Source organism: Pempheris klunzingeri, chromosome 20, assembly GCF_042242105.1.
Source record: "Pempheris klunzingeri isolate RE-2024b chromosome 20, fPemKlu1.hap1, whole genome shotgun sequence".
Lineage (NCBI taxonomy): Eukaryota > Metazoa > Chordata > Actinopteri > Acropomatiformes > Pempheridae > Pempheris > Pempheris klunzingeri.
In genome coordinates this window covers 7,073,365-7,100,093 of record NC_092031.1, presented here as the reverse complement: position 1 = coordinate 7,100,093, position 26,729 = coordinate 7,073,365, and the positions used below count along the sequence as shown (strand labels likewise).

At 40.2% G+C, this 26,729-nt stretch overlaps 1 protein-coding gene across 3 annotated transcripts in view; it reads left to right on the top strand.

Annotated features, from left to right (window-relative positions):
• ptprea (protein tyrosine phosphatase receptor type Ea) overlaps positions 1-18,355 on the top strand; it is a 50,290-nt gene extending 31,935 nt beyond the window's left edge. The window contains exons 3-21 of one of the 3 annotated variants that reach the window (XM_070851359.1): positions 5,366-5,443; positions 6,045-6,138; positions 6,635-6,708; positions 8,718-8,854; positions 9,590-9,680; positions 10,514-10,590; positions 10,988-11,024; positions 11,144-11,241; positions 11,902-12,021; positions 12,343-12,506; positions 12,825-12,960; positions 13,110-13,259; positions 13,918-14,011; positions 14,224-14,300; positions 14,430-14,564; positions 14,780-14,905; positions 16,018-16,169; positions 16,308-16,443; positions 16,555-18,355. In XM_070851359.1, coding sequence (XP_070707460.1) covers positions 5,371-5,443; positions 6,045-6,138; positions 6,635-6,708; positions 8,718-8,854; positions 9,590-9,680; positions 10,514-10,590; positions 10,988-11,024; positions 11,144-11,241; positions 11,902-12,021; positions 12,343-12,506; positions 12,825-12,960; positions 13,110-13,259; positions 13,918-14,011; positions 14,224-14,300; positions 14,430-14,564; positions 14,780-14,905; positions 16,018-16,169; positions 16,308-16,443; positions 16,555-16,629 — 2,046 coding nt within the window. In that variant the 5' untranslated portion in view covers positions 5,366-5,370 and the 3' untranslated portion in view covers positions 16,630-18,355. Of the gene's footprint in view, positions 1-5,365; positions 5,444-6,041; positions 6,139-6,348; positions 6,472-6,634; positions 6,709-8,717; positions 8,855-9,589; positions 9,681-10,513; positions 10,591-10,987; positions 11,025-11,143; positions 11,242-11,901; positions 12,022-12,342; positions 12,507-12,824; positions 12,961-13,109; positions 13,260-13,917; positions 14,012-14,223; positions 14,301-14,429; positions 14,565-14,779; positions 14,906-16,017; positions 16,170-16,307; positions 16,444-16,554 lie in introns of those variants that run through there. The other 2 variants (XM_070851358.1, XM_070851360.1) reach the window with 2 other exon arrangements.
• The last annotated feature ends 8,374 nt before the right edge of the window (positions 18,356-26,729 follow it).

Here is a 26,729-nt window from a genome sequence, read left to right as displayed (position 1 = left end):
TTACTCACAGGTGTCTCTGTGGTAGCACAACGAGCAAGCGGCTACCAAAGTGAGTCACTTCATCACATCAGTATGCTGAAACTGAAACTCTGATGGTCTGGTCTCTACTAACGCTGTAAAACCAGTAATAAGAATAATAATAATACAACAACTAGTACCACTACTACTAATAATAATATTAAACTGGGATTGAAATAGGGCTGTTTATTATCTTACAGTGTTGATACTAATATTAATATTTGGAATTGTGGAAACCTGATATTATACAACAGTATAACAACATAAAAACTGATGAAATTGGTTCTAAATTACTGCAAACACATCTTTGCTATTTCTGTACAGTCTTCTCTTGTTACTTATTGGTCGGCATATACCATTACTGATACTGATGTGTATGTCATAAGCTCATACTATACTGGGCAGCCATATTTATAACCATATTTATCATATTAAATGTTCCTGTGTTCATTTAGTAGGAACTGAGTTGGTTAAAAGGAATGGTTGTCATTTTGGGAAATACACTACACTTTTTACAGATTAAATAAACAAGACATAACATGTTAATTAGTCACCTTTAGAGGTGCTGGTAGTCAGACTCCCCTCTGATTGGTTAGGTTTAGGCATGGCCAGCCTCTGATTAGTTAGTCACATGGTAGTCCGGCCCTAAAGCATACCCTGCTTTCTCGTCTGGGGTCATTTTCTCATAGACTTCCATAAAAACTGACAAAAGGTTGCAAGCATGTTTTGAACACAGCAGTGAGGAAATGCACTAAAAGCTTTAGGTTACTGGTTGTTTTTCCTCAAATAAGCCATCTTGCAGGATTCGGTTATAAAAAACCTTGTGGCCTAAAGGGTAAACAGCAGCTTTTTGCTCAGAGGACACAATGTACCTAGTGCCCGCTCATCCTGTCACATCGCCCCTACACCCACCACCCATTTTCTGAATTCCCCAGCTGATGTATTTGAAGAGACAGAGCGACTCTGTGCCCAGAGAAACCACAGTTAGTGGAACTGACAGTGCTCTGTCTACGGGAAGACATGATGCCAGGGAATACTGCGTTTCCTGTCAGAGGCAAAGACAACCAATTTCTCTGTCTTATCTTCTAATTATAACAAGCTTGTCCTTCCTGGTTAGGTTTATGGGGCTAATCAGTAAGACAATAGTGGAGAGCTGCAGGGTTATCATTATGTCACTTCAGGGTATTTCTTTTAACCCAGACTGAAAGAATGACGGGGCATGAAGCACACCACAAGGAAAACAAGTCTGCAGAGAAGCGTAGCTCATCCTCCAAAACAAAACACTGTCAGGGAGAAACATTTACTAGCTTTTTGGTGCGGGACAATAAACAACACAAGATCACCATGAGACAGAACACCCACACTGCCTTTTTCATCTTTGGTGCAAGGATAAAGAAGCAGAGAGAGTCCTTCTAGAGGCCTGTTTGTATTCTCTGTTGACATGCTGATATTGTTTCATGTCCACATTTTTGTTGACATGCTGTGAGGTATGCAGGTATGCAGGTATTCAGCGGTGGCAGGTTGTAATCAGTGGAGACGGGGCTGTGAGTGGCACAATGCATACCAGGTGCTGGAAGTCTCTGAGGACATACGTAACGGTGGTGGCTGAGATACTCGTAGACAATATGTAGACAGAACCTGGGCTGGGCGATATTGTTAGAATATATGCTATAACCAACATTACTTTACTTTAATATTTTAATGGCAAATGTCCACAAAATTTTGCATTTTAAATGATCCTATTAATATTTTAAGTTTAAGTTACCATGTGTAGAATTTTGAAACTGTACTGCTGTACACCAGAGAAATGTCTTGCTTGCAATCTTCATCTTATTACAAAATTTTGTCACAATGCAATCCACTGAATGCCACCGCTACAGAATTTGTTTTAGGTAGGTCTAGATGACTTCAAACCTGGTTTGGCATTTCTGCAATTTCTTGTGACATCAACAAAGATGCTGATAAGCTAATACTAGTTGATTTATTGGTCTAATTCTCTTCATAGAACAGTACTCACATGCTGATTTGTACTTTAAAATAGCTTTTGGTGGGATACCTTGGAGGCCTAGGGGTTGGGACTCTCCTGCTCACCATGGGCTGCAACATGCCTGGTTCAAGGGACCTTTATTGCATTCCCCATTTCTTGTCATCTCTCTTCTTTTGACTGTCTAATAAAAGTAAAGTTATTGGTCGCTGTAATCAAGCTTCCTGTTCTTGATGACCATGACGAGATCCCTGCCTAACTTACCTCCAGTGTAACAGACCCACTGTCTTCGCTTAAGTGTAAAAATACACTTTACATGAGGCTTGACTTAGCCAAACCAAGGGGATACAGTGTCATCAAAGGAAATGCATACTAAAAAGACTAAATTGGGAGATAGTCATTTGATTTGGCTAATGACAAACGGAATGACTACACTGACCAATAAATCTTTCAATGTTTGTACGGCATGTGAGGATTTTTGTAAAACTGACATGAAAAATACCTCATTATAAAGTCTGCAGTTGTTTAAGTTGGGAGTAATTTTGTTCTCTAACTTCATCTTATTTAATTGGAGTTGGAGCCCAGTTGCTTTCAGTTACAGCTGAGGCCTCCCATTCTGCAGCCCTGCTCTGCAACACTGACCCACTGTGCGACAGAGCAAACTCTCTGCCGGGTAACTCAGGACACATACCACTTAAATAACTGGCTGTCTAGCTGGTCAGGACAATACCCTACCCCACGGCTACTTACAAATGTCTCCAATCGGAAAATAAGGACGCCTTAGAACTTCCCCCGAGCTGACATGTCCCATGACCTATTTTCATTATGGCTGATGCTTGGTGACTAGCTGTGGAGTGCTAAATGGAGAAAGGACAATACACAGATGAGAGCACACACAATGTGATGATAGCTGCTTGCCCGGAGTCTGACCTGAGCTAAATGATGACTAATACTAAGAGTCTAATGTGAGACTTGTGGTCTTGGCTGGTTTATGCTGAGTGGGGAGAAATGGAGAAAAAGAGATTAGATACCCTAAGGAATAGGGAGCAGTGTTATTTATAGTTATATATAAAAGGACATTTCCCCACAAAGACGGAGGACAGGAAGTTGGCGTTCTCCTCAGAGATGCTGAAAAGGTCAGGCTAGAGACCACTGCAATGACAAGATGGGAAAAGCTGGAGAGCAGGGGGTGAACAGCCTGTGGTCCCCTGGAAGCAGTTGAGCGCCGCAGGGGCTGGAGGCTAAAACATGACAGGGTGACATCTCCAGAGGTGAAGGAGGGAAAAAAGGGAACTAGGTACTAGGGGATGCTTACAAGAAGGAGTACTCTACCACATGACAGAGCCTTGGGGCTAGCTATGAGCACTCTGCTGGGTATCCCTGTTGAGTCGTTGTACACACAAACAAACAGACAGACACAGCATACATAAAATTCAATGCAGCTTGTGTAGTGGAAAGTCCCGCATGGCGCCATGAGTGAATTTCCACATCACAAAACCTCAAGCCTTATATACAGAGTCCTACTCCAAGGATTAACACACTGTACTAACTCAGCTCGATGTCCTCCCCCTCATCCAAGCTTGTGACATTTGCAGAGAGCCGTAAAAGAAGGGAGGGAGCTGGAGAAGAGGGTAGCGCACTCCTCCCCTTCTCTCATTAGAATTCTCTCATCAGTCTTCCCCATGGAGCAGGGGGACATGTCAGGGTTTATTAATCGCTCCAGGAAATATTATTGACCTGGACCTTCTGCTCCCTCTCTCCCTGCTGCAGTCAGTGTCTCTGCTCTGTTGCCTCCACATTCCTCCGGTGTCCTGCCTGGACACATTACAGGACACTGCGGCACAGCGCGGAGGCTTCAACACAGTGTCTTCATTGACTATGCACTTGGCCTGGGCTTTCTTTTCACCGCAGCTGCAAAGCATCACACACACACACACACACACACACACACACACACACACACTCTTTCTCTCTCTCTCTCTCTCTCTCTCACACACACACACACACACCTGCAGTCTTGGGGAGACAAAGCACACTCTGCTATGCTTCATTATTGGGGGAATAGCAGCTCTGTGTAGGTGTGTATTGCTTATATTCCAACTTTTAGAGTGCTTTTGTGAAAATAAAAGACACCTTTAAAACTGCAAACATCTCAAGGATTACTGGTGTTCAAATGTTATCAGCAGTTTTCAAAAGAAAAGAGGTGCTTAAATCAATGTGATGTGAAACGCACTGTGAATGCTCGAACACGAGAATCAATCGGAGATACTCCTTTATCCTCCCCTCCTCTGCATTCTTCTCCCAGGAGAAAATGAGGGGATGATCAGAGTCATTCAGCTGAGACTCCTGGATGTCACTGTGTGTGGGGGCTCTGGACAGAGCTCGTGTCTGCTGTGGGTGTTGGTGTGCCTGTGTATGTCTTTGTGTGTATCTGAATTGGAGTTTGCGTTGGGGTGATGTTGATGTCAAAAGGAGGAGGGGAAGGGTGGCAAAGAGCAGAGCTGGAGGATGTTGGGTGTTGAGCCTCTTGCTGTCTGACTCTAGATTTCGCGCCCCATCTGATTCATCCAGTGTGGCTTGGCTTGGCTTGGCTTAAGCACTCATTCGTAGTTCGATGTCAGCTGTGCAGGCCTTTTGTTGGCATGCATGTTATATGTGTGACTGCGTTGTGATTTCTAACATATAGCACTAGAAGACCCTACACATGCTATGTCCTGGAAATCGCATGTTTCAGCATGGCATTGCCACGGAAACAGCTCAAGGAAAACAGCTGTCATCAGCTCAGAGCAGCATTTACTCAAGTTCTCTGATCTGATAATGCACTAATTAAAGCATGAGCATGTGCTTCATTAGAGTAGTAAGAGGCATTGCGCTGAGTTGGTTGTTAGCAATGCTGATATTTGTGAACACATCGTACCCCCCTCAGGTTTACAGTTTTTCTATTTATATAAACTTTAATTAGAAATGTAAACATTTTTTCCTCGTCTGGATGATATCTTTTGAATTTTTTTCTCAATGGGTTGGATAGAGAGCATGCTATCGTGGCCAGCCTTGTTTTTCAAATATTGGTGTATTGTGCCTCCACGTGGACATGTTCGGCATTACACTCTAAGCTTTATGACAGGACTAATGAGTGACCAGGATATGAGTGTGTTGTTCCATTGTGTCTCCATGAACTTTGAGATGGTGAGCACATTCCTGAAAGCAGCAGTCACGAATAAAGAAATATGCGTCAGATCTGTCAATAGATTTTGTGTTCCCTAAATGGTGATATTATCCAGCCCCCATGTTCTCATGAATCCTGACTTTGCAGACATGTCTGACACTAAATTTAATATCTGTCTTCATTTTGTTTTTCTGCAGTCACAATGGTCCCACTTCTGTTTTTGGTGGCAACCACAACATCATCTAATTCCACTGGCAATGGCAACCAAACACGGGGTAAGAACAATAACAAGAGCAATGCACCTCGACATGTGAGACCGAGCAACACTGAACAATTTGAGATGGCAACAAAATCCCATTGCTATCCACTGCAGTCATCACTTTTCCATAAGATATGATTATTATGCATCTTCCTCAGCCCATGCATCTGCTTGATAATAGCCTTTTCTACAGCCTTGTTATTACCGGATCACAATGAACTTCAGCAGCCCTGGACGGTAATTTATGGCTTATTGTGCGCCTTTATAAACACAGCTAATAGCTGGCTGTGTGGCTGCGACTCTTGGCTGAGTCTCCATTCTTAGAGCCTCTCATTTTCTGTCAGACATACCGACAGAACGAAATGAGCTGATACTTATCTCTGTAGACAAAATTCTGCTGAAGTCAGTTATTAAATCAGGCCTGAGGCCAGTAGAGAACATGGGAGGTGTGGTGCCGTGCCAAGTATTGATTGTTTTATCAGTTCATGGCTCAAACACATGAATGTAGCCAAGAGTTTGCACACACAAACACATGCACATATATCGTCGGCCTTGCCCCCACTTCCTGCTTCTTTGTTGATGGTGCTCACTGAACTCTGCCTCTCCTTCCTCAGAAGACGTTACACCCCCCAGCCACCACATCCTCCCCACCGTGCTGGTCCTGTCCCTGTTGCTGCTCATCATTGGACTGCTAACCTGGTACTTCCTCAGGTAAACCCCCCCCTCCTCCCCTTTGCAAAGACTCACCTACCACTCCTTACCTCACCCCCTCCCTGGGCCTCCCTAACTGGCTGTGAGCCAGGCTCGGGGGCAGAGCTCAGGGTGACAAACACTTCCTCCTTCACTCATTGAGGCGGAGCCCCGTCAGGAAGTGCTGTTAGTTGACTCCCTCTCGTGCTTAGTGAGAAGAGAACAGGCAGCCAGGCTGTGACAGCGGACCAACAGAAGAGAGCATAGAACAAATTCTGTACCACATTTGGACTACAGCGTTGTCTTTCCCAGATATCAGCTAATGAGAAAGAATAGCTTCTCAAGTTTCAGATGGTAAGATTGATTGACTTTTGTTCATGGCTACCTACGTTATTTGGGAGATCTTAAGTATTGTTTGGCTCTAATTAATCAATGTTGAGCTTTTTTGACAAGGACATCATTGGATCATACGTTTTGTGTCATTCATTTTCTCATTTTATTGTATTTTTTCCGTTAGGTTAAAAAACCAGACAAAAGCAGTCGTCACAACAGTTGACAAGAAAATACCAAATGGCATCCTGGAGGAACAAGGTAACATTGTTGTCAATTGTGAGAAACAGCAAGACAGATTGTAGATTGTAAGAGCAACAGAGTGGAAGTCAAAACAAGCATACTGAGACTGTAAAGGAAACTGACAGAAACACGAGGCAAAGAAAAAGAAACAAGTTAAAACGGATAGTAGGAGGCGCTCTGGAGGTGTTTGTGACTATATGTGCAGGTCGTCCCACCACTGCATTGTGGTTGTATTATACTTCCTGTCGTTGATGTGAAAAACAAAACCATGTGTTATCACTTTTAATGCATGTAAAATTAGTATACACCATTGCTGGTGCAAAGATCAACAGCAGTTGTCCCTGAGCTCTGAGCAACACCGACCAGTGTGAAGTGTGCAAGCAGCTACTGGACTTAACAGGAAACAACACGACTTGAGAACCTGTGTGTGTTCTATAGGAAGTATTTTCTTATCTGACATTACAATGGAGTGTACAGTTGTATTCTTGCAGATAGGAATGTCACAAGGATATATGGCTGGAAAAAACACAGCACACCCAAAAGTAACTGTGTAAATATGAAAGTATTAACTGAGCTGCTAATTACAGTCATTGCAAACATGACACATAGTCAACTTTTTCATATAAGAGTAATGTTATATTTAATTTTCACCTATAGTATAGTTTACTACTTCTTACTCTGTTTTATTGAAATATCCAGCTGTTTTCTGTTTTTAACTGATAAAACTGAAAGCAGAAATGTCATGTGGGACCAGAAATTAGTTTCTGTCTCATGAACATGATGTTTACATGTTTGCATTGCTTTTATGACTGCGTACATGTGTGTTTGTGTGCACTGTATTTGATTTGATATGTGTTGTGTTTTAGAGTTTGGATACAGTACTGAGTCCTTATACACCACTGTACCACCAGGTCAGGTATACAGGGTGGCGGCATCAGCAACCTCATATTACTAACACTTTTTTACTTTTTCAACCTACCTTTTCCAAATTGTGAGTGCTAACTGAGTGCCTAGTCGGGTGTTTAAGAGAGGTTTACCTACAGGGTGCTGTAAGTGGATTTTCCCTGGGGTCCTTTGGTTCTCTAACATCTGTTGATGTTTGGTTGTTATTGAATACTTAATGAATACTCCTTTTGTTAAATTAGCTGGTTTTAAAATCCTTGCAGAGTAGTTCGACTAGCTTATTGTCTGATTCAGTGATTCCCAACCAGGAGTAGTTGCACCACAACTTCTGCGAATTGAAAAAGTAGAAATTACAAGTTTATTTAGAATATATAATCATATATTGAGTCACTTGTAACGACAGAACATTATGCGCTGTGATTGAGAGTGCAACACATAGCAAGCGAACACAGAAGTTGTCTTAAAGTAACGGATAAACCATTGGAATAGTCAGCTATATACATTAAATCATTAACTAAAAAGTAACGGTTAAATGGTTTCAATTTTAGTCAATAATGATAATAAAAAAAAGAATTATAATACATTTCATGCCATCTCATGTGGAAATGTGTGCTGGTATGACAATAAATATCCTCTAATTCTTAAATCCTTGAATTCTTGAAACACTCACTGTCAGCTAAGTAATAATTAATAATAGCTAGAAGGGATGAATAAACTTGTCAACATAGTTACAAGTAATGGATTAATGATTTAAACATCCAGGTACTCCCAGTCCAAGTGGTAGTACAAAAAAAAAAAACTGAACAAGCACAGACAGTGACTGTTGTATGTAGACATTACTGTAGCAGCTTCTATAAATCAACTCAAATGAACTCATTTGAAACAGATGGTGTCATAAAGGGGTAGTTGTGTGTATGCCTGACAAAATGTTGGGAACCACTGGTCTAATTAAACCCAATCTTATTTCATAATTCATTTCTCTGTGTCAGTCATCTAACAATAATTGAGTGATTAGCTAATTTAAATCAAATCCTTTTTTAAAACAACAAATAATTCCCCATCATGATGTTAAACCCAAATTAGTCCAGCAGGGATGATAAACCCACTGACTCTTATCCCCACAGAGCAACAGACGGTGGTCCTTCTGCCCAGATCCCCCTCAGCCTCAAAGACCTACTTCCCCCTCCCGGTGGACCACCTCGAGGAGGAGTACAGGCTCCGCTCAGCTGACGATGGCAAGCTCTTCAGGGAGGAGTACAATGTAAGCATCCCCTTCTCCACCTGGCAGTTAGAGTAACAGGTGGTCATAAGTCAGTCAGTCGACTTTATTCTGTACAAATGCTAGAACATACAGACACTTAATTTTTCATAAAGTGCGATTTGAGGTTAAACTAATTTGGACTCCTTTTAGGCATTAAGCAATAACCAGATCTGTACTGTACCTTTTAAAGCTCTATTCAACAATGCCTGTTAGTTAAGAATATTACATTTTTCAATAGCAATTACTGTAAATAATAAAATACCTATAATATTTTTATGTAACTTAATATCTCCAAAATGTGAAATGCAGCTTTTTTTACTTGTGTTTTTAAAATGGCAACAAAACCACTTAAAATTTTCAGGAAAACTACTGGAAGTATGTGTCACACTGTCCATGACACATACTGTGCACACACCCACGTATATGAAAAATACCCTACTGGTTATTTGTGTCTATGATTGAGGATCTGAGTCAAAGTGTACGACTCATGGTTCATGTAACATATAGAGGTATGATTTTATGCAGACAGTTTGTCAGCACAGACAGAGGAAGTTGAAGTTCTCAGCTTTTAATGGAGGACTGTTTGCTGGAGGTAGCAGAGGAAGTGCTGACATTGAGGCTGAACAAAGCCTTAAATACAGCAGCACACAATGCAAAGGAGCAGTTAAAAGTCAGCCTGTCTAACTGTTTCTCAATATGGAAGGTGTACAATCAAACTATCCTTTCGTTTTACAGTCCTTGCCAGGGGGTAATGCCCATGGGACGTACGAGGAGGCCAACAAGGACGAGAACAAGGAGAAGAACAGATACCCCAACATCCTTCCCTGTGAGTGTACTTTCTGTTCTGTCGGAACAGAACTCACACCCAGAGCTCACAGTTTCCTGTCTGTGTGTGCGCACGTGTCTTTACGTCTTTATGAGTTCAGTTCAGTTCAGATACACTAGATCCTCCCCAGCAGCTCATGCATTCAATTACAATGAAACACCTCGGCTCCTCACCCTTCTTCCTTTTCACAGTTGCAGTTCCTATGACTCATCACTCATTAATAATCAGTTGTCTCATTTATTTCTTTACCTATACATTTTGATCTTTAAACGAGTGGCTGGGCATTTACAGATACGCCTATTGGCTTTCTTGCTGAGGGTTCAGATGAAACGATTGAAACCCCTCTCACATCTGTATGGTAAATGTGTTGTGGTTAGCTTAGCATAGCATAAAGACTGGAAACAGCCTGGCTCTGTTCAAAAGGTAACCAAATACTCTTGCCAGCACCTATAAAGTCCACTAATTAAAATGTTGTATCTGAAGTGTTCATTTTATATACAGGGGCCATGTGCTAGACAATATCTTTGCCAGATGCAGTTTCAGAAGAAAGTTACTGCCCTTGGATTTGGTTAGCTTCAGACATTTCCCCATTATTTCCTGTCTTTATACTAAGCTAAGCAGCTGCTGGATGAAGCTATATGTTTATCCTACAGACATGAGACTAATATTGATCTTCTTGACAAATTCTCAGCAAGAAAGCAAATATCGTATCGTATTTCCAAAAAAAGTCAAACTATTCCTTTAATGCTCTATGTTCCCTGCCTAGGCAGCAGACTCTGTATCGTGTTTCCAGTATAACCCTCTAAACTGTCCTGTGGTATTTTCACCAACAGATGATCATTCCAGAGTGGTGTTGACTCAGCTGGAAGGAAATCCCTGTACAGACTATGTAAACTCTTCATACATTGATGTGAGTTGTGCTTTTTTTCATCATTCTCTTGAGCGTGGATGACACTAACTGTACCAAACTAACAAATGTGATCTTAATTTCTGATGTATGTTTATCTCCACTGTTTCATAAATAAACATAATATTGGTTGGTTGGTAACAATCTCACTGAAAGATACATTAGTTTTTCCGGAGCGTTCGATCATATCACATAATTGTTCTCTGCAAGTGAAATTTGCCTGGTTGTTATGAAAGTATAGTTCAAGGAATACTCCTCAATGTTGTCTTAAAAGTTGAGATTCAAAGTTCATTCCTGACTTTGTAAAACAGCGGCTGAAGCAATAATCTCACCACAAGGTGCATTAGTAGCTCTTCCCGAGCTTCATATAATATTCTTAATCAATATTATTTTCTAACAGGGTTTCACGGAAAAGAACAAATTCATAGCAGCACAAGGTAAGACTCTGGAAATTACACCTGTTGTGCTGACACCTTGGATATTTCATGAGACTGCGAAGATTTGATACATAAATGATTTATTACCATAATAATCTTTGAACTTTTTTGTTTCACAGGTCCAAAGGAAGAAACGGTAGCAGATTTCTGGAGAATGATATGGGAGCAGAAAGTAGCAACTGTTGTCATGCTGACAAATCTGAAAGAAAGGAAAGAAGTGAGTGATTTTCAGACTTGTTTATTTCTTAAATGTGTCTCAGCTCCTCTGCTCCAGTTTCCATGTACAAGATAACTCATTCCTTTGAGCTCCTGGGTTTCAAGTCTCTGCTCTGATTTTTACTGTAGGGATTAATGGAGCATCACAAAAAGATCTGTGAAGAAACGCAGTTCAAATAGTTTTCATTTGTTATGGTCAAAGGTGAAACCACAGAGTTTAATTTATGCTATTCATTTCACACCTCTAATCTCCCCTCTGACATCTTCTTTCTCTGCTATAACTGTGAAGTCTTTATTGAGAACTATGTGAACCAGAGCTCATTCGCTGAACAAGGAGGAGGGAGAAAGGCTAAAAAAGATCAATAAGAAGAGAATTGGCAAAGATTTAAATCAACGTGCTGACGAGTTGAAATCAATGGCTACATAATGTGGAATTAAGTCCTCTGAAGCAGTATCATAATCACCCAGCAAAGACGTACATTGAGTGGTTTCACCTCTCTCACTCACACTAATCTGGACTGACTGGCTGTGAAATTGAAGCATGTGTGCTTTTGTATTCGAACCGTTTTGTCTCTCGAAAGGGAAGTCCTTGAACGCATTAGAGGAACAGCTCCTTTTTAGGTATTTAATTCATTGAGTAATGGCTGTCGTCTGCCCCCAGGACAAGTGTTACCAGTACTGGCCAGATCAGGGCTGTTGGACCTATGGGAATGTGAGGGTGGCGGTAGAAGACTTCACTGTCCTCGTGGACTACACCATACGCAAGTTCTGTGTACAATATGTGAGTTTTTGTGTAGTTTTTATGCATCAAAAAACAACATTAACAGAAACATGTGTGGGGTTTGTGAAACATTACTGCATGGTGAATTTGTGGTTTAGTTCCTTGTCAACAAGAGAATTTCTCATCTCTTAACAGCTCTGAATTTCTAAGTAACTTATCAGAAAAAAAAAAATCTTGCTCAATGGTATAGAAAATGTTCCTAGGTCACTGCTCATCAAAAGAGCACCCTGGGGAAAGACTGCTGTGTTGTCAAACCTGCTACGAAAGTGTTGTAAACACTGTTAACCATGTGTCTGCCTGCATGTGTGTGTGTCCGTGTAGCAAGCCACCGATGTTGCTAAGACTCCCAGGCTGGTCACCCAGCTCCACTTCACCAGCTGGCCTGACTTTGGAGTTCCTTTCTCCCCCATCGGCATGCTCAAGTTCCTCAAAAAGGTCAAGGTGGTCAATCCTCCTTTCTCTGGACCTGTTGTGGTTCACTGCAGGTACCAGCACACTGAGCTCATGGGTCTTTGTTTATTTTTTTGTTGTTTACTTGCTTCTGACTGAACATTCATTTTAATGGTTAAATTATCCAATTTGTTTCTATGGAGATAAATATATTTAGACTTAAATATCTGCTTTGTGTGTCGGCTGGAAAACAAACTGTCAGCTATGGCTGGAAACATTTTGAGTGACTATAGCAATACATGTGTTTACAAGCACAGATGTCCCTGTGTCTCACTGCTGTTGTCTATTAACATGCAAGTGTCAGCTGAGGACTGTGGCTCATTCAGTCTGTGGTTTGCTTTGTGTGCCTGCAGCGCCGGTGTCGGGAGGACGGGAACCTTCATCGTAATAGATGCCATGATCGACATGATGCACGCAGAGCAGAAAGTTGATGTGTTTGGGTTTGTCTCGAAGATACGAGAGCAGCGCTCGCAGCTTATTCAGACAGATGTGAGTTGGAGGGTTCTCACTTGTTTATCGTGTCAGCCACACATGACATTTGATATGTAAATTATCAGTGTGACTCATCCCTCCGTCAATCATCGGTGTGCCCATGCCTAGTGTGTGTGTTAATCAGTTTGTGCGTCTTCTCCCCCCAGATGCAGTACTCATTCATTTACCAGGCCCTGCTTGAATACTACCTCTATGGAGACACGGAGCTGGACGTGTCGTCTCTGGAAGGACATCTGCACAAACTCCACAACACCTTTGCAAACGGTGACCGGGTCGGCCTAGAGGAAGAGTTTAAGGTAAACTTTAAGGCTTATTTTCAATAAAGAGATCACATTTAATCAAGTATCAAGACCGGTACATACCAGACTGAGAAATGGCTAAGGAATTAACCCGTTCAAATACCAGGAATTATACAACTTTATGTATTTATTCTTTAATTTTATCAAATATATTTGTACAAACACACAACCATTTACAGAAAGATCATCTCAAGCAAAAAAGATGACATGTACCAGCTTTAGCTACTCCATCTGTAGTCGTTAAGCAGTTAAACCAAAAAACTAAAATAATACACTAAACACTGGTATGATAGATTTGAATAATCATTACCAACATGTACATACAAAGCACTTGTTAAAAGGTGCTATACATATAAACTTCCCTGCCTATATTTATTATTGGAAAAACAATTCTTACCGATAAAAGAAATGAGTTGTGTTAGAAAATGGCAGTGGGAGAACTTGTAGAGGAACCAGAAAGCCTTACAGAAAGCTACCGTTTGTATTTCCCTTTGTAACATGTATGCTTCTCATTCTGCCATCATCCGTACAGCAATCCACTAACTTTCATCTACAAGCACCAAATGTGATTTACAATCAAGTGTATATCAGTGTAACTTGTGTTGTAGATTTGCAGATTTGTATGTTTGACTTTGCTTGTTTGACTTCTGCCCAGAAACTGACCAACATGCGTATAATGAAGGAGAACATGAGAACGGGGAACCTTCCTGCCAACATGAAGAAGAACAGAGTTCTGCAAATTATTCCATGTGAGTAAGAAGGAGAACTGCGGAACAAAAATAGATGCCTGTTTCATACATCAACTCATGGCAGATTTTGACCTCCAGATTACGCTGTCTGTCACTATGTTTTCAATAACTCAATAATGGCCACTTCGTATATCTGATTCTCTGTGAACGTGTTTATAAGCTGCTCTATTCTGAGTGGTTTTGAGCTGTTTCCTGTTCTATTCCTATTTCAGATGACTTCAACAGAGTTATTCTCTCAATGAGAAGAGGTCAAGAGTTCACCGATTACATCAATGCATCTTTTATAGATGTAAGCAGAATGCAATACTCAAAGCCTTCCCTCTTGCCTTTATATCTGCAGTAGTTGCACAGGTATTGCTATTAAAACACGTTACTTGACCCATATGATTGAAGAAGTGTGTGCTTGGCTTTGACACAGGGCTACAGACAGAAGGACTACTTCATCGCCACCCAGGGCCCACTGCCTCACACAGTCGAGGACTTCTGGAGAATGGTGTGGGAGTGGAAATGTCACTCCATTGTCATGCTCACTGAGCTCCAGGAGAGGGAGCAGGTGAGCTGCGATAGCTGGTGGCTGCAAGCAAGCTATGATTGATGGCTGTAATAACCATGGCCATCTGATTCTCTGCTTCCGTCACAGCAATTTACTTTTATGTCTAGTCATGTACAGTATTTAGTATTTTGACAAAAAAATACTTGGGAATATTTACATTTCATATATGAAGCTGTGGTTCTCTGTTCGGCTTATTGCAAACACTGTTTTTGCAGGACAAATGTTGCCAATATTGGCCCACAGAGGACTCAGTCACCTACGGAGATTACACGGTAGAGCTGAAGGGAGACACTTTGTGTGACACCTTCAGTCTACGAGACTTGGTACTCACCTTTGTCCCGGTAAGCAAATTAACCACGCACTATCACACAGTGGTTAATGGGGCAGTAATGCCACATTACATTTGCCTGTCAGGATGAAAAGACATTTATTGGCCCTTGTGATGTAACTCCATTGATGCTTTCAGTTCTTTTCCTTTTTGAGTCAGTGAGATTGGTTCTATTCTAAATCATTATAGTGTCATTTGCACATTTCTTTCATTTTTCTCCAGTGGTGGAAGAAGTATTCGCATCATTCACTCCAGTAAAAGTACAGATATGTGAAAATACTGCATTACAAGTTCTGTATTCAAATCCCACTTAAGTATAAATACAAAAGCATCATCAAAAAAGTTTACTCTGAACATCAAAAGTAAAAGCACTTGCTCTACAGAAAAATGGTCCCTGTGAGCCATATCTTTATACATTGATTGTCATCAGCATTTTTACTGCTGTAGTTGGTGGAGGTGGAGCTGCTATTTATCACTTGATATGCAGTTAAGTCGTTAACTGCAGTGTTTCTGTGGGTTATGAGATGATTAATTGGAGGAGGAAAGAGGAAAATGCTAAGGAGCTTTTTGTAATCTTAGCATTTTTGTGATTAGATCATTTTACCTTGTTAAGCCTCAAACTGTTACATAAATTAAGCCATCTGAGAAGTCTATTGGGGTTTGTCTCATTGACGAATCTGCTAACAAGTCACAGACTGAGAAAATTAAACTTAATCGCTGGATATATGCAAACATTACGCTTCACGAATTTTAACAGCATTTTTGATTCTCACTTTGTAAAGCTACACAGGATCTCACTTAAGTGTATTATAGCAGAGCGAAAGTCCAATTGAGTTCATAAAACTCTTTTGGCTGTCAGAGGAAATGTGGTGGGAAGGATGTGTTTAGGATTATCAAGTGAGAGCCTCCCATCTCATATATTTCATTAAATTCGACCCACATCACCTCTCAGAGGCTCAGTGGTACATTCCCGCCTCCTGTAGCAGCACCCATCAGTCTACCACTCACCTACTGCACACTTAACCTACACTGACATTGCACCTGCCATTATGCTTTCATATAGTGCTAATAAATCATATTTGAGAGGTATTATGATCTCGTCTGCCTGTGCGTTTCCTCTCAAAGGAGAAGCAGACGAGGGTGATCAGGCACTTCCACTTCCACGGCTGGCCGGAGATCGGCATCCCGGCCGAGGGGAAGGGCATGATCGACATCATCGCCTCAGTGCAGAGACAGCAGCAGCAGTCTGGGAACCATCCCATCGTCGTACACTGCAGGTAGCTTCAAGTCCCACTTTCAGATTTGTGTTGTCTACTGCACAGTTTTGCATACGACAGCTTAACACATTGTATTTGCAAGCCACTGTTCTTGCTTGAATGAATTTCTAAGAGTTTTTGTGATTGTGCCTGCTGCAGTGCTGGTGCAGGGCGAACAGGTACGTTCATTGCACTGAGCAATATCTTGGAGCGAGTCAAGGCAGAAGGCCTGATGGACGTGTTCCAGACTGTGAAGAGTTTACGCATGCAGAGGCCTCATATGGTCCAAACGGTGGTAAGTATCAGCAGATGTGGATCCTACATTATCTGAAAAAAAAAGATGCCTCTGCTTTGTCTGAAACTGACCACCTAATCCATCTCTTCTGTTTCCCCCTTTATCCTACAGGAACAGTATGACTTCTGCTACAGGGTGGTACAAGACTTTGTCGACATTTTCTCAGACTATGCCAATTTTAAATGATGAGATTTGCCTTAAACATGGTTTTTAATGTTGTTTTCTAAAGCTGGTTTGTCAGTTTTATGTGTTTCTTTAACTTGGTCAAATGATCTATTTTGCTATGCACTTGTCCTACCATTAACTGAGACTCCATCCTCGCTGTAATATATTGTATGTCAGTGGGCGAAAATTGTAAATGGAAAATGTTAGATTAATAATGTATATTTCACATCATGTATGATAATTATTTTATCATGAAGTGTTGTTTCAACCTTGGTCTCTTATTTTAGTTTTGTTGTATAATACTGTACTTTAAATGTTTAAGTGTTATTTTGGATTGACCACATAATATTTTTAAAAGTTGTAGTTATTGTAAAAGTATTTATGTATTGACGATGACATTCCATGCGAGTTTGGAGAACGCGACAGGAATGTTAAGATTTTTTTCTGTTTTTAATATACAGTACATACTTTCATTTATTGATGACTTCTACCTGAGATTAGAGGCGATATTTAAACTATTTTTCATTGTCCACATGCCCATCACGATTGTGATACTCTTTCCAATGGAAATATTGTCCGGAAGAGAATGAATCACTTCAGCCATAATGCGGAGAAAGCAAAGTTAAGCATCGGAGGCCGAGGTGATGACACAGGGGTTGATTTCTAATATGGATTCAGGCAGAAGTTTCACAGTTAGACGTATCACAGTCGTTTTTGTACCTCAAAAAAGTGGTATGCAACTGCATTTAACATGGATGTAACTTTACTACAGTCTGCCTTTTATCTGTAGACAGCAAAAAGTATTTTGCTAAAATTACTGCACATTAAAAAGCACATAAACTAAGCCTTTTGCCAAGAATCTGCAATATTCAAGAGTATGGTTATTGCTTTATTTATATTAGAGATTAGAGATTCTTTTTCACAAATCAGTGCCATATGTACATTTTTAAGAGGGAAAGTAGAACAACCCTAAGTTGAAGGCACTGAAAGGTGATCATAAGAAAAGTATGGTCGCTAAATGCAGTAGAGCCAGTACAATTTCAAGACAACCTGTGTCAGGTGCACAGTTAACACAGGAAAAGTCCAACAGTAGAGGAGTCCTATAATGGCAAAGACCACAACACTCAAATGTGGTGCTACAGTGCCTGCTTAATGCCAGAGCAACAAAAAAACAGCCCATTTTATCAGTTATTTTAGATGTTTTACAAAACATGGTTTGTTTCTTCATGCAAGTCAAAATGAAGAATCAGAATGTTTCATAGAAAAATATCAAGGGGTAGTTTGATTCATGGGAAAGTATCTGAATGTGAAACAGCTTTTCTTCTGAGGCAGTAATCCCTCATCCATCCGGTACTCCACATTAAACCAAACATTTGGAATAGTTTGACCCAGCCGTGCTTTAAACCTCAAAGAGATGTGTAGTGTATGTTGATCTATGTGAATACTACATGACAAAGTGCTAAACATTGTGAAAGTCGCTGAGCAGCAAGGAACTGTAAAGTGATTGGTCATGTTTTGTGTCGGTCTGTGAGAGATGTGAGGTGCAGCACGTGGGGAGACTTAAAACAACCCAAGTGTATTTTCCCATGGCTTCCTTTCTGTCTATGCCGTCCTTTTAAGAATATTGAGGAGGGTCTCTTCAGACTACAGCTCTTTGCCTATGCTCTCTCTGTGGGTGGTCTGTTCCTTTTTGGATTCTCAATGTCTTTGAAATGCAAGTTGCAATATTAAATGCGTCTGAAAATGCTCTGGGTGTCGGTGAAAGTTTTCTTCAGGTGTCGTTACTTGGGAATGAAACAATGAAAAAAAACGTAGTGCCATTGTGCAGCTTATACATATGTCAACTTTGGAGGAGACTGCGTAAGCTACTGCAACTACGACACAGCCTAAAGATATTCCATTTATTGTTACAGTGCAGTGAGGCGGCAGCGGCTCACTGTCCTGCAGGTTTTAGATGTTTATTGCTCCAACACACCGGATTCTAATGAATGGGCCGTTATCAGGCTTCTCAGAGCTGGATGTTGAGCAGATCATTTGAATCTTGTGTGTTGGAGCAGGGAAACATCTAAAACCTGTGGGGCAAAGGGCCTTGGAGACACTGTCACAGAGGACTAAGAAAGCCAAGAAATGACATTTTTGCTTAAAATAATTATTCAAACAATAAATCTAAAAAAATATAGAATTCAAGTTGTCATGTATTTTTAACTGACTAAGCTTTCAGCTCTGCTGTAAATAAAATGAGACAGGATGTGAATCCACAAACTGTTACCAAAATTGCTTTTTTTGCTTTTTTTTTTTTTTTTCCAAGACATAATCTTAATTAATTAAAATCTTAATGATCTGTAAATTCTGATTCTGCTTATTATTAGTCTACATTTCAACTAAGGGTTATTTTCATAATCAGTTAACATGAATTTATCTTTTTTTGATAAATTCATTGATAATTTGGTCTATAAAATGTCAGAAAATATTAGCGGACGCTTGAAACTTACCATCTTGTTTTTAACGCCCAACATTGAACATTGGGAAATGAAAAACACTAGAAATAAATCAAAAAGTTTGGACATAACTTTAGTATCATCTCCTACCTTATGACTCAGCAAACACTGATAACACTATAACACACAATAAAATTAACTAGAATTACCAAAAATCTGCAGTAGACATAAAGCATGGGGCAGATTTTGTGACCCGTGTATGTACTAGTTCAAGCCAACAGGGGGCAGTGCACCTTAATCTACATGTAGATGAGAAATTCTATTAATTAAACGGGAAAATGTAACTGATATGTCACTTTCTTTATTATCATACTATTTAGTCATAATGTGGTCATTTCAGTCTTTCCTTATCCAAACACCAAAGAGCAGGACTTTGGTGATGATCTAAACAAATGCTGAAGCTGCTCTGTAGATGGTGGATAATGCAACAACTCCTTCAAATCAGCATGGTGAAACTGAGATTGACATTATAGATATCATTTTTATTCGAGCAATTACAACTAAATTACTTGTATGGTTTTATGACAGTTTCACAACTGCAGAAACTCCCATTCAGATGGCCATGTGCCATGTGACAAAGTATGACCTTTCTACTGAAACTGATGCAGCTTTCAAAACACCAAAAGCAGACACTTGATGAGTACAAGACAGGCAAGAAAGTTCCTCTTACAGAGTGTCACATGATAGAGGCCAAAAAAAATTGGATCTCCCTCTTCCAAATATAAACTTGTGATTACATAAAGCTTTCACGCATGTGATTGCCACCAGTCAATCACAGGGAGGAGCAATTTTGAGCTATTTTTGCCAAACAATCATGTTTCTTATCTTGCAGAAAAACCCAACTGACAAAAAGCCTCTTTGTTGACAATTTCCATTTCCTCTGGGCCCTGGCGCCATGGTAACACTCCTCAGTGGGAGGGGCTGTAGACCAAAAAAGGTCATCATGAGTGGAGAGGTCATATGAATTATGTATTAACCCTAACTCACTCTCTTATTTTGAATGACCCCAAACCAGTTATATTTTGTCTTTCACAAGGCTGCCTATTTTCTTTCTAATATAATGTGGAACATGAGCCATTTATCCGCAGGGTAGCCCACGCAGTGACCCCTCTGCTGAAATACTTTCATGTGTGGCTTCTGTCACTTTTTTCCAAACATGCTCTCATTCCTCTCATCTCCTGAAACGGAATATGAATTCAAAACCATTAATGCCTAAGAATGAAGTATTTGGAACTACAGACGTGTTGTATTACCATATGGAAATCATCTTTTTCCAGTCCATCTTTTTTGTAAAGTACTGAGGAATTTTGTAAAACACATTCAAAGAATTCTGTTTAGACCAAAACATTGTTTTAAATAAACCAGCAGGAAGCAAAACAGAGTGCTACAAAACACAGAATTATTTCAAATGAGCATTATTCTAAGCAATCAAAGTGCTACTCAAGCAGACGACTGTGATTGTTGCTACAGAAGATGTTTGCTTTTGCCAAAAGAAAAAGATAAAACATGAGTGTTACATTTTCTCCCTGTGCTTCTGTGGGTACTAACGATACTTCAGCTTCCTCACATAGTGCAAAAACATGCAGGGTAGGTCGATTGGCGAGTCTAAATTACATGTAGGTGTGAATGATGAGGCCTTAATGTATACTAGTTAATGAATGTGGCTTCAATTTGGCTTAGTTAGATGAAGACTATTAAAGTCCTGAAGTTAAGACTGCATGAGGGCACCGCAGTTAAGCCTCATTAAGTTAAGTATGAACACATGCTGTTGGCTTGATGGTGCATGTAAAAACCCAGAATGGAATAGAAAGCACCATTACTGGTGTGAACCTGGGAACAAAACAATGGCAGAGGCAAAAATAATTTCTTTCACATAAAACTAGGAAAGAACGAGGAAAATTGTGTTCATCCAATTGCTAAAAAGTAAAACCCTTACTACTGCTGCTCAGTAAAGAAGAAAGATTAGTTAGACGTTAATTAACATGTTCACCGTCTTAGTTTTGTGTGTTGGCATTAGTTTGGCAGATATTTTGTTAGAAGCCAAAGTATTGTCCACATTGAAATTCTGACCTGATGACGGCGATGAAAAGCAAGTGGATCACAAACGTTTTTACATTTCACTGTATGGGTAACACAGATGTGTGAAACAAACATCAGAGAAATCCAATCAGTAGTTTTTGAGACATTCACTCAAGATCACTCATTTGAACCCTGTGGTGGTGCTAGAGGAATCGTCAGAGTATCACCAGTCAGTAAGGTTCATCCTCTTGGAACAATGAATGTGTTTACCAAACTGCATGACAATCCATTCAAAAGTTATTCAGATAGTTCAGCCTGGACCAGAGTGATGAACCGCTGACCAACAGACCTTCCCAGCCATACAGCCACGTTGCTAGGATGGCTTAAAACCTAAAGACTCACTGTATCTGCAAACAGTAAAGAAAAAAATAACACAAGAGTCTAAATTTTTTAAAATTTTGTATGCCATAAAAGTGCAGTTTCTAAGATCATCAGCCTGACATGCTAGCACACTCTTTTCTCTTGCATCAGTGTGGTTGTAGCTGATGAAAAGAGACAGGCACGCAGTAGAACATGGACACTGTGCCATTAACATCCTAAGAATGAACTTTCCTCTTTCCTCTCTCGCTCTCTCTTCCTCTCTCTGTCTGTCTTTCACAACGCAGCGTCTTGCTACACTAAGAACATTCTCAACAGGCGCTTTAAGTCTCACCATAATTCAATCAGACAGCTTTTACTGGGATGTTAATGTGACACAATGCCCCCCAAAACGCATTATAAGTGTTATCCTATGCCTCCCTTGTTCCATCAGGCTAATATGCTTCTCAAGCTTCTTTAGCAGGAAATACAGTGGAGGCTCTGATGAACCAAATGCTTGCTTTAGACAAAAAATGTATCAAAATAAAACCTAAATGGAAAGAGAACAGTTAAATATCAATGTGATAAACTCATAGCTGGTACGCATGTCATTTTTGGACTATGTCGAGAGGCTGCTTACTTTTCTACTGCTTAAAGGGATAAGCCTAGTGAATTTCTCTGTTTCTGTTACTGTCAATAAATGTAATGAAAAGACCAAAACCGACAATACATTAGTCCATCCCTCAATGCTTTTCAGCCTCTCTGTTTGTGGTTTTAAAGCACCAGCTGAATCCCACTGGAGAGGAAAGTCTTTAACAAAGTATACTATTATTTTAAATATTTCATTTTTAAAGTAACGCAATTTCGTAAAATTGACGGGCACTGTAGTTTTTAACAAGCATTGCTCAAACAGGAATAAAATGTAGGCAACTGGGAGGGTGTATCTGGTTTTGACTCAACAACAACAACAACAAAAAGTGTCTGTCTTGACGTAACAGTGTTTTAGCAACACTGCAATCATATAATGATCTTATAGACCATGATGCATTGCTGTAGATTAAACTACCCAACAGTATATAACGTGGTTACAACAGAAACAATATAGCATCTGCTATAGTTTTCATAAAAACCTGACAGGAAAACATCCCATTATGATAGTTGACTGGTTGCTTGAGGACAGTATCTTACCAAGAAAAAGGAAGTTGGTTACAGGACAATAATTATTAATTATTACTTCAATATTTTACTGCCTTGTTAACATCATTGATGAGAAATTACTTTAATGAGTAAGAGTGAGATCAATAAATGCGCACACTAAGACATTAGAACATAATTATGAAAATGTGTGGAGACAGAATCAAAACACATAAAAAGTAATTAACACCAGGGCTCCAGACTACATCACAAATTATTTATCACATGTCAGTGGGAGACACAGCTGTGTTGCAACACATGGTGCGGCTAATCTTAGTTCGGTTAGATTCCACACAATGAGTGGCAAAAGGGGATTTAGACACTCGTGGAGTGGAACAGTTTGCCCGTTGATATAATGCACTGCCAATCTACTTTGTTTTAGTATGAAAGTTAAATTCGGATTTTTACTAATTTCCTCATGTTTTTTTGTTCGATTCCGTTATGTTATGTTAGTTTCTGTTGTTACCGTAATTGCTAGAAATGCCTTTGTTAGATTCTGCCACGTTAATTGTATTCATGTGTCATTCTTTCAAGGACAACAACGGAAACAGAGCCCTAAACTTAGTTGTTTGTGCCATCTCCAGCACATAATCTAAGAAATGCTGTTTTTTTTTTATTGTGGAAAAAACTAAAGTGAACTATGCTGACTGAATTTCCCCACAGGGCTACCTCCCGTGGTAGCCCATGATGAGTCTTCTGGCAGTCCTAGAGAGAGCTTTGTGCATCTTGGTTAAAAAGCAGAACAGCATCAGGATACAGACTGTGAGGCAGAGGTCTGACACTGCAGAGTCAGAGATCTCTGGCCAGAAGGGAGGGATAAAAACAAAACAAGTCGGGATGTGTCTTTGATGCATGTGTCATAAAGAGAGGAAACCTAGTTCACAGCCATGGTGCTTTATGAGCAATCTTGTCCAGCCGTTTCCTTGCTCAAAGAGTACAGTCATTCCTGATTGACATGAGAAACACCATGTATGGTAAAAATTAAATCAACACTTTCTCGACCACACTGAACCTTCTAAACCACCTCAGGAAATGATCTTTGACGTGCTTTTTCAAAGATTGCGCTCAGTTTTGCCTTCCAGTTTTAAGAGGGAGAAATGGTGGTGCCAATAAACCACAATCCCCACTAACTGGCCTCTAATAAACTGTGGGGTCCATCATCTTTTATTAGTGTTCACCACTGATGAACACCATTTGACCAAAGCCGACAGAGTTGACTGATGGCACGTCTGTTGTTGCTACATTTCCAGTGGACATCTTTATAATATATGCAGTCTATGCAGCTTAAAACATCAACAAAACCTCAGTTAGTTAATTAAAACAGGAAATAACACGTTCCCTGACTTTTCAGCTTGTTCACATCACACGTTATTTTGAACATATATGAACTGGATAATGTACAGGGTTCCTTTGTCAGAGGTCAGCATAGATGTACAAAATACATTAAACATGAAATATTGTTGTTATGGTGGCATTTCATTAACCAACTGCTCTCCAACTAAAAGCCCTGTGGGCGCCAGTCAGCGAGAGAGGCCATAGAATTAAAGTTTTGATTTATTGATTGTCATGTTCCAGTGATTGCTGATTGACTATGTGGTCTAACAAGCGTCAGGAGTCCTGCCTGGCGACCCTCGTAGTTCCTTTCTCCTCCTCTGTCTGTCTGTCAGTTTTGCTTCTTATCATTCTGAGGAACTGTTAGATGTTGCACCAGTAAGTGATTTGTAAAATGGGGAAACAATGACAATTGTGTAAGGTCTCAGAAAAGTTTCACAGTTTGCTCTCTTTTTCTCTTCTTCTTCTGCTCCGTTTTCATGGTTCTAATATGCAAATGTGCAAGTAGCAATAAAATGTATCAAATTCTGTCCCTTACTTGAACAATATTTGCCAAAAAAAAATGATATGTTGCACTACTGGAAACTACTTTGTAAAATAACCTTTTTAAATGCTCAGTAAGCCCCTGTTATTTGCATTTGACAAACAAAAGCTGAGTCCCATAAGGTAAATATCTCAGAGAAGACCAGCGATATTTCATTGCTATCTTAGTTCAGCTTAAGCAGGAAGACTTAATTATACTCTGACCAATATTTGATCAATGTCTACAATACAGATTCTCTTTTTGCTTGTTTAAGGATGACAGGGTGTGGTTTTCTGCAAATGACAAAAACAAATGAGTTAAAATATTCTTAGGGAATTAAATCATTCCTCCATGTCATGAAAACACATCCTGGTGAGGTGATCATTCAGTGGGAAGTGTTGAGCAGAAGGTATATGTCAAGTGATTTAATCTGCAAGAGTAACACAATATGTGCAGTTCGGTAGTAATGCTTTTATTCAAAGTGGTCAAAGCATCAAAACTGCAGTAGCTTTTAGCACAGCCTATCCTGTTCTCTACAAATGAAGCATTATGTTTCTGTCTCATACTTGTTACAACATAGGGAATGCATATTAAATTGCCAACTGTAGATGTGCCTGGGTGATAACAGAGAGCTGTGGAACATTAAGACAGCGTTTGAACTTCATGAGTTTGTTTTTAATATATATAAAACAGCAGAGACAGAGCTTCTGTCCACACCACAGTACCTAAAGGACGATGGCAAAAGTGAAAAGAGGAGCATCTTTGTAGTCCTATAATCGGTACAGAGTGGGGCTTCAGCTATCTAGAGTTTTCGCTGACAAAATCATCATATGGAGTGCACCAGAGCATATCATCATCAGTATTAAGACCAGACGCAGGGAAAACATCTGAGATATAACATCTTTATGCTGAGCTTAGATAACTGGCTGCTGATTGTAGCCTTCATATTTAACGTACACAAAATGTCAAACTAGTCCTTCAAGCGACCAGATGGGCATTTAGGAGACACCCCCCATCCCTCTCACTGAGCACACCATTGGATAGATTGATATTTCCCATGACTAATGATGATTTTTATATTTAGTGACAGACTGGTGGAGCGTCTACAGACTCAAGCTGAATAACAGAACATTGTTGCCATCTTGAAGAAAGTATTCTGCTTGTTGCTTAGACATCATTAAGTGAGGATTACTGTTGTCATAATAATGTGTGTTTTTCTTCTATCACTGCATAAAACACTGGGAGAGCTCCAAGCAAAATAATACCTCCTAACGTCTGCAGTCACACCACCACATAAAAAAAAAAATAAATCCCCCCAATACCACTTGTACTGATTGCACTATACACATTAGCATGCATACAGATCACACCCATATATTAACTGTTTTCTGCCGATGGTGGCACATTTTTCTCATACGAGTATCGGTGCCGAGTGCAGTGGTAGCGCGTTATTGTCGTGGTTAAAGTGTAGCCTGGTGTGTCGATTTGAATGGTCTCTCCCCTGTGACCGTGGCTCAAAAACAGGCAGAGCTTTGTTTTTCAGCCTTGGTAAAAGTGTTTAACAAGCACACACACACACACACACACACACACACACACACCACACAGGTAGCAGCGTCCCAGCCAGTGCCATACACTCAAGGTTTCTTTATCATCCTGAGCTGAAAGCTTTGTGCTACTCTGCATGTAGAAATCTTGCATAATTCCTCTTTGAGTTAACTTTATAGGCTCTCTATTTGAGGTTTAAGACTTCAGTAGAAACATGAGACTATTTTTTCTCCGCAGCGTTAAGATTACATCTATTAAAATGAGGGTGCCGGGTATCGAGGGTTTAAGACTGAGTTCACCCTCTGCCTCTTCTCTAATATCCCTACAGCTTCAGCTCCAGCTCCCATCCAGATCTAACACTGCTTTCATGTTTGACCCACTTTTGCAAGACAGAGACAATGACAAAAAGGAGAGGCAGAAGGAAAATGATGAAAAAGACACCAGTGGAGGAGAGCGGCAGAGTTAAGGCAGAGAGACAGATTAAGAGGGAGATGCAGAAAGTAGGGAAAGGAGAAAACGCAGGAAGACTGAGTGAAAGAGTGACAGCGGCAAAGAGCATGACAAAGGTGTAGAGAGAGCGAGAGAGAGAGAGAGGAAGAGAAAGGGGTAAGCAGAAGGCAAAGCTAAAGGCGCCTGGGAAGGAGGGGAGT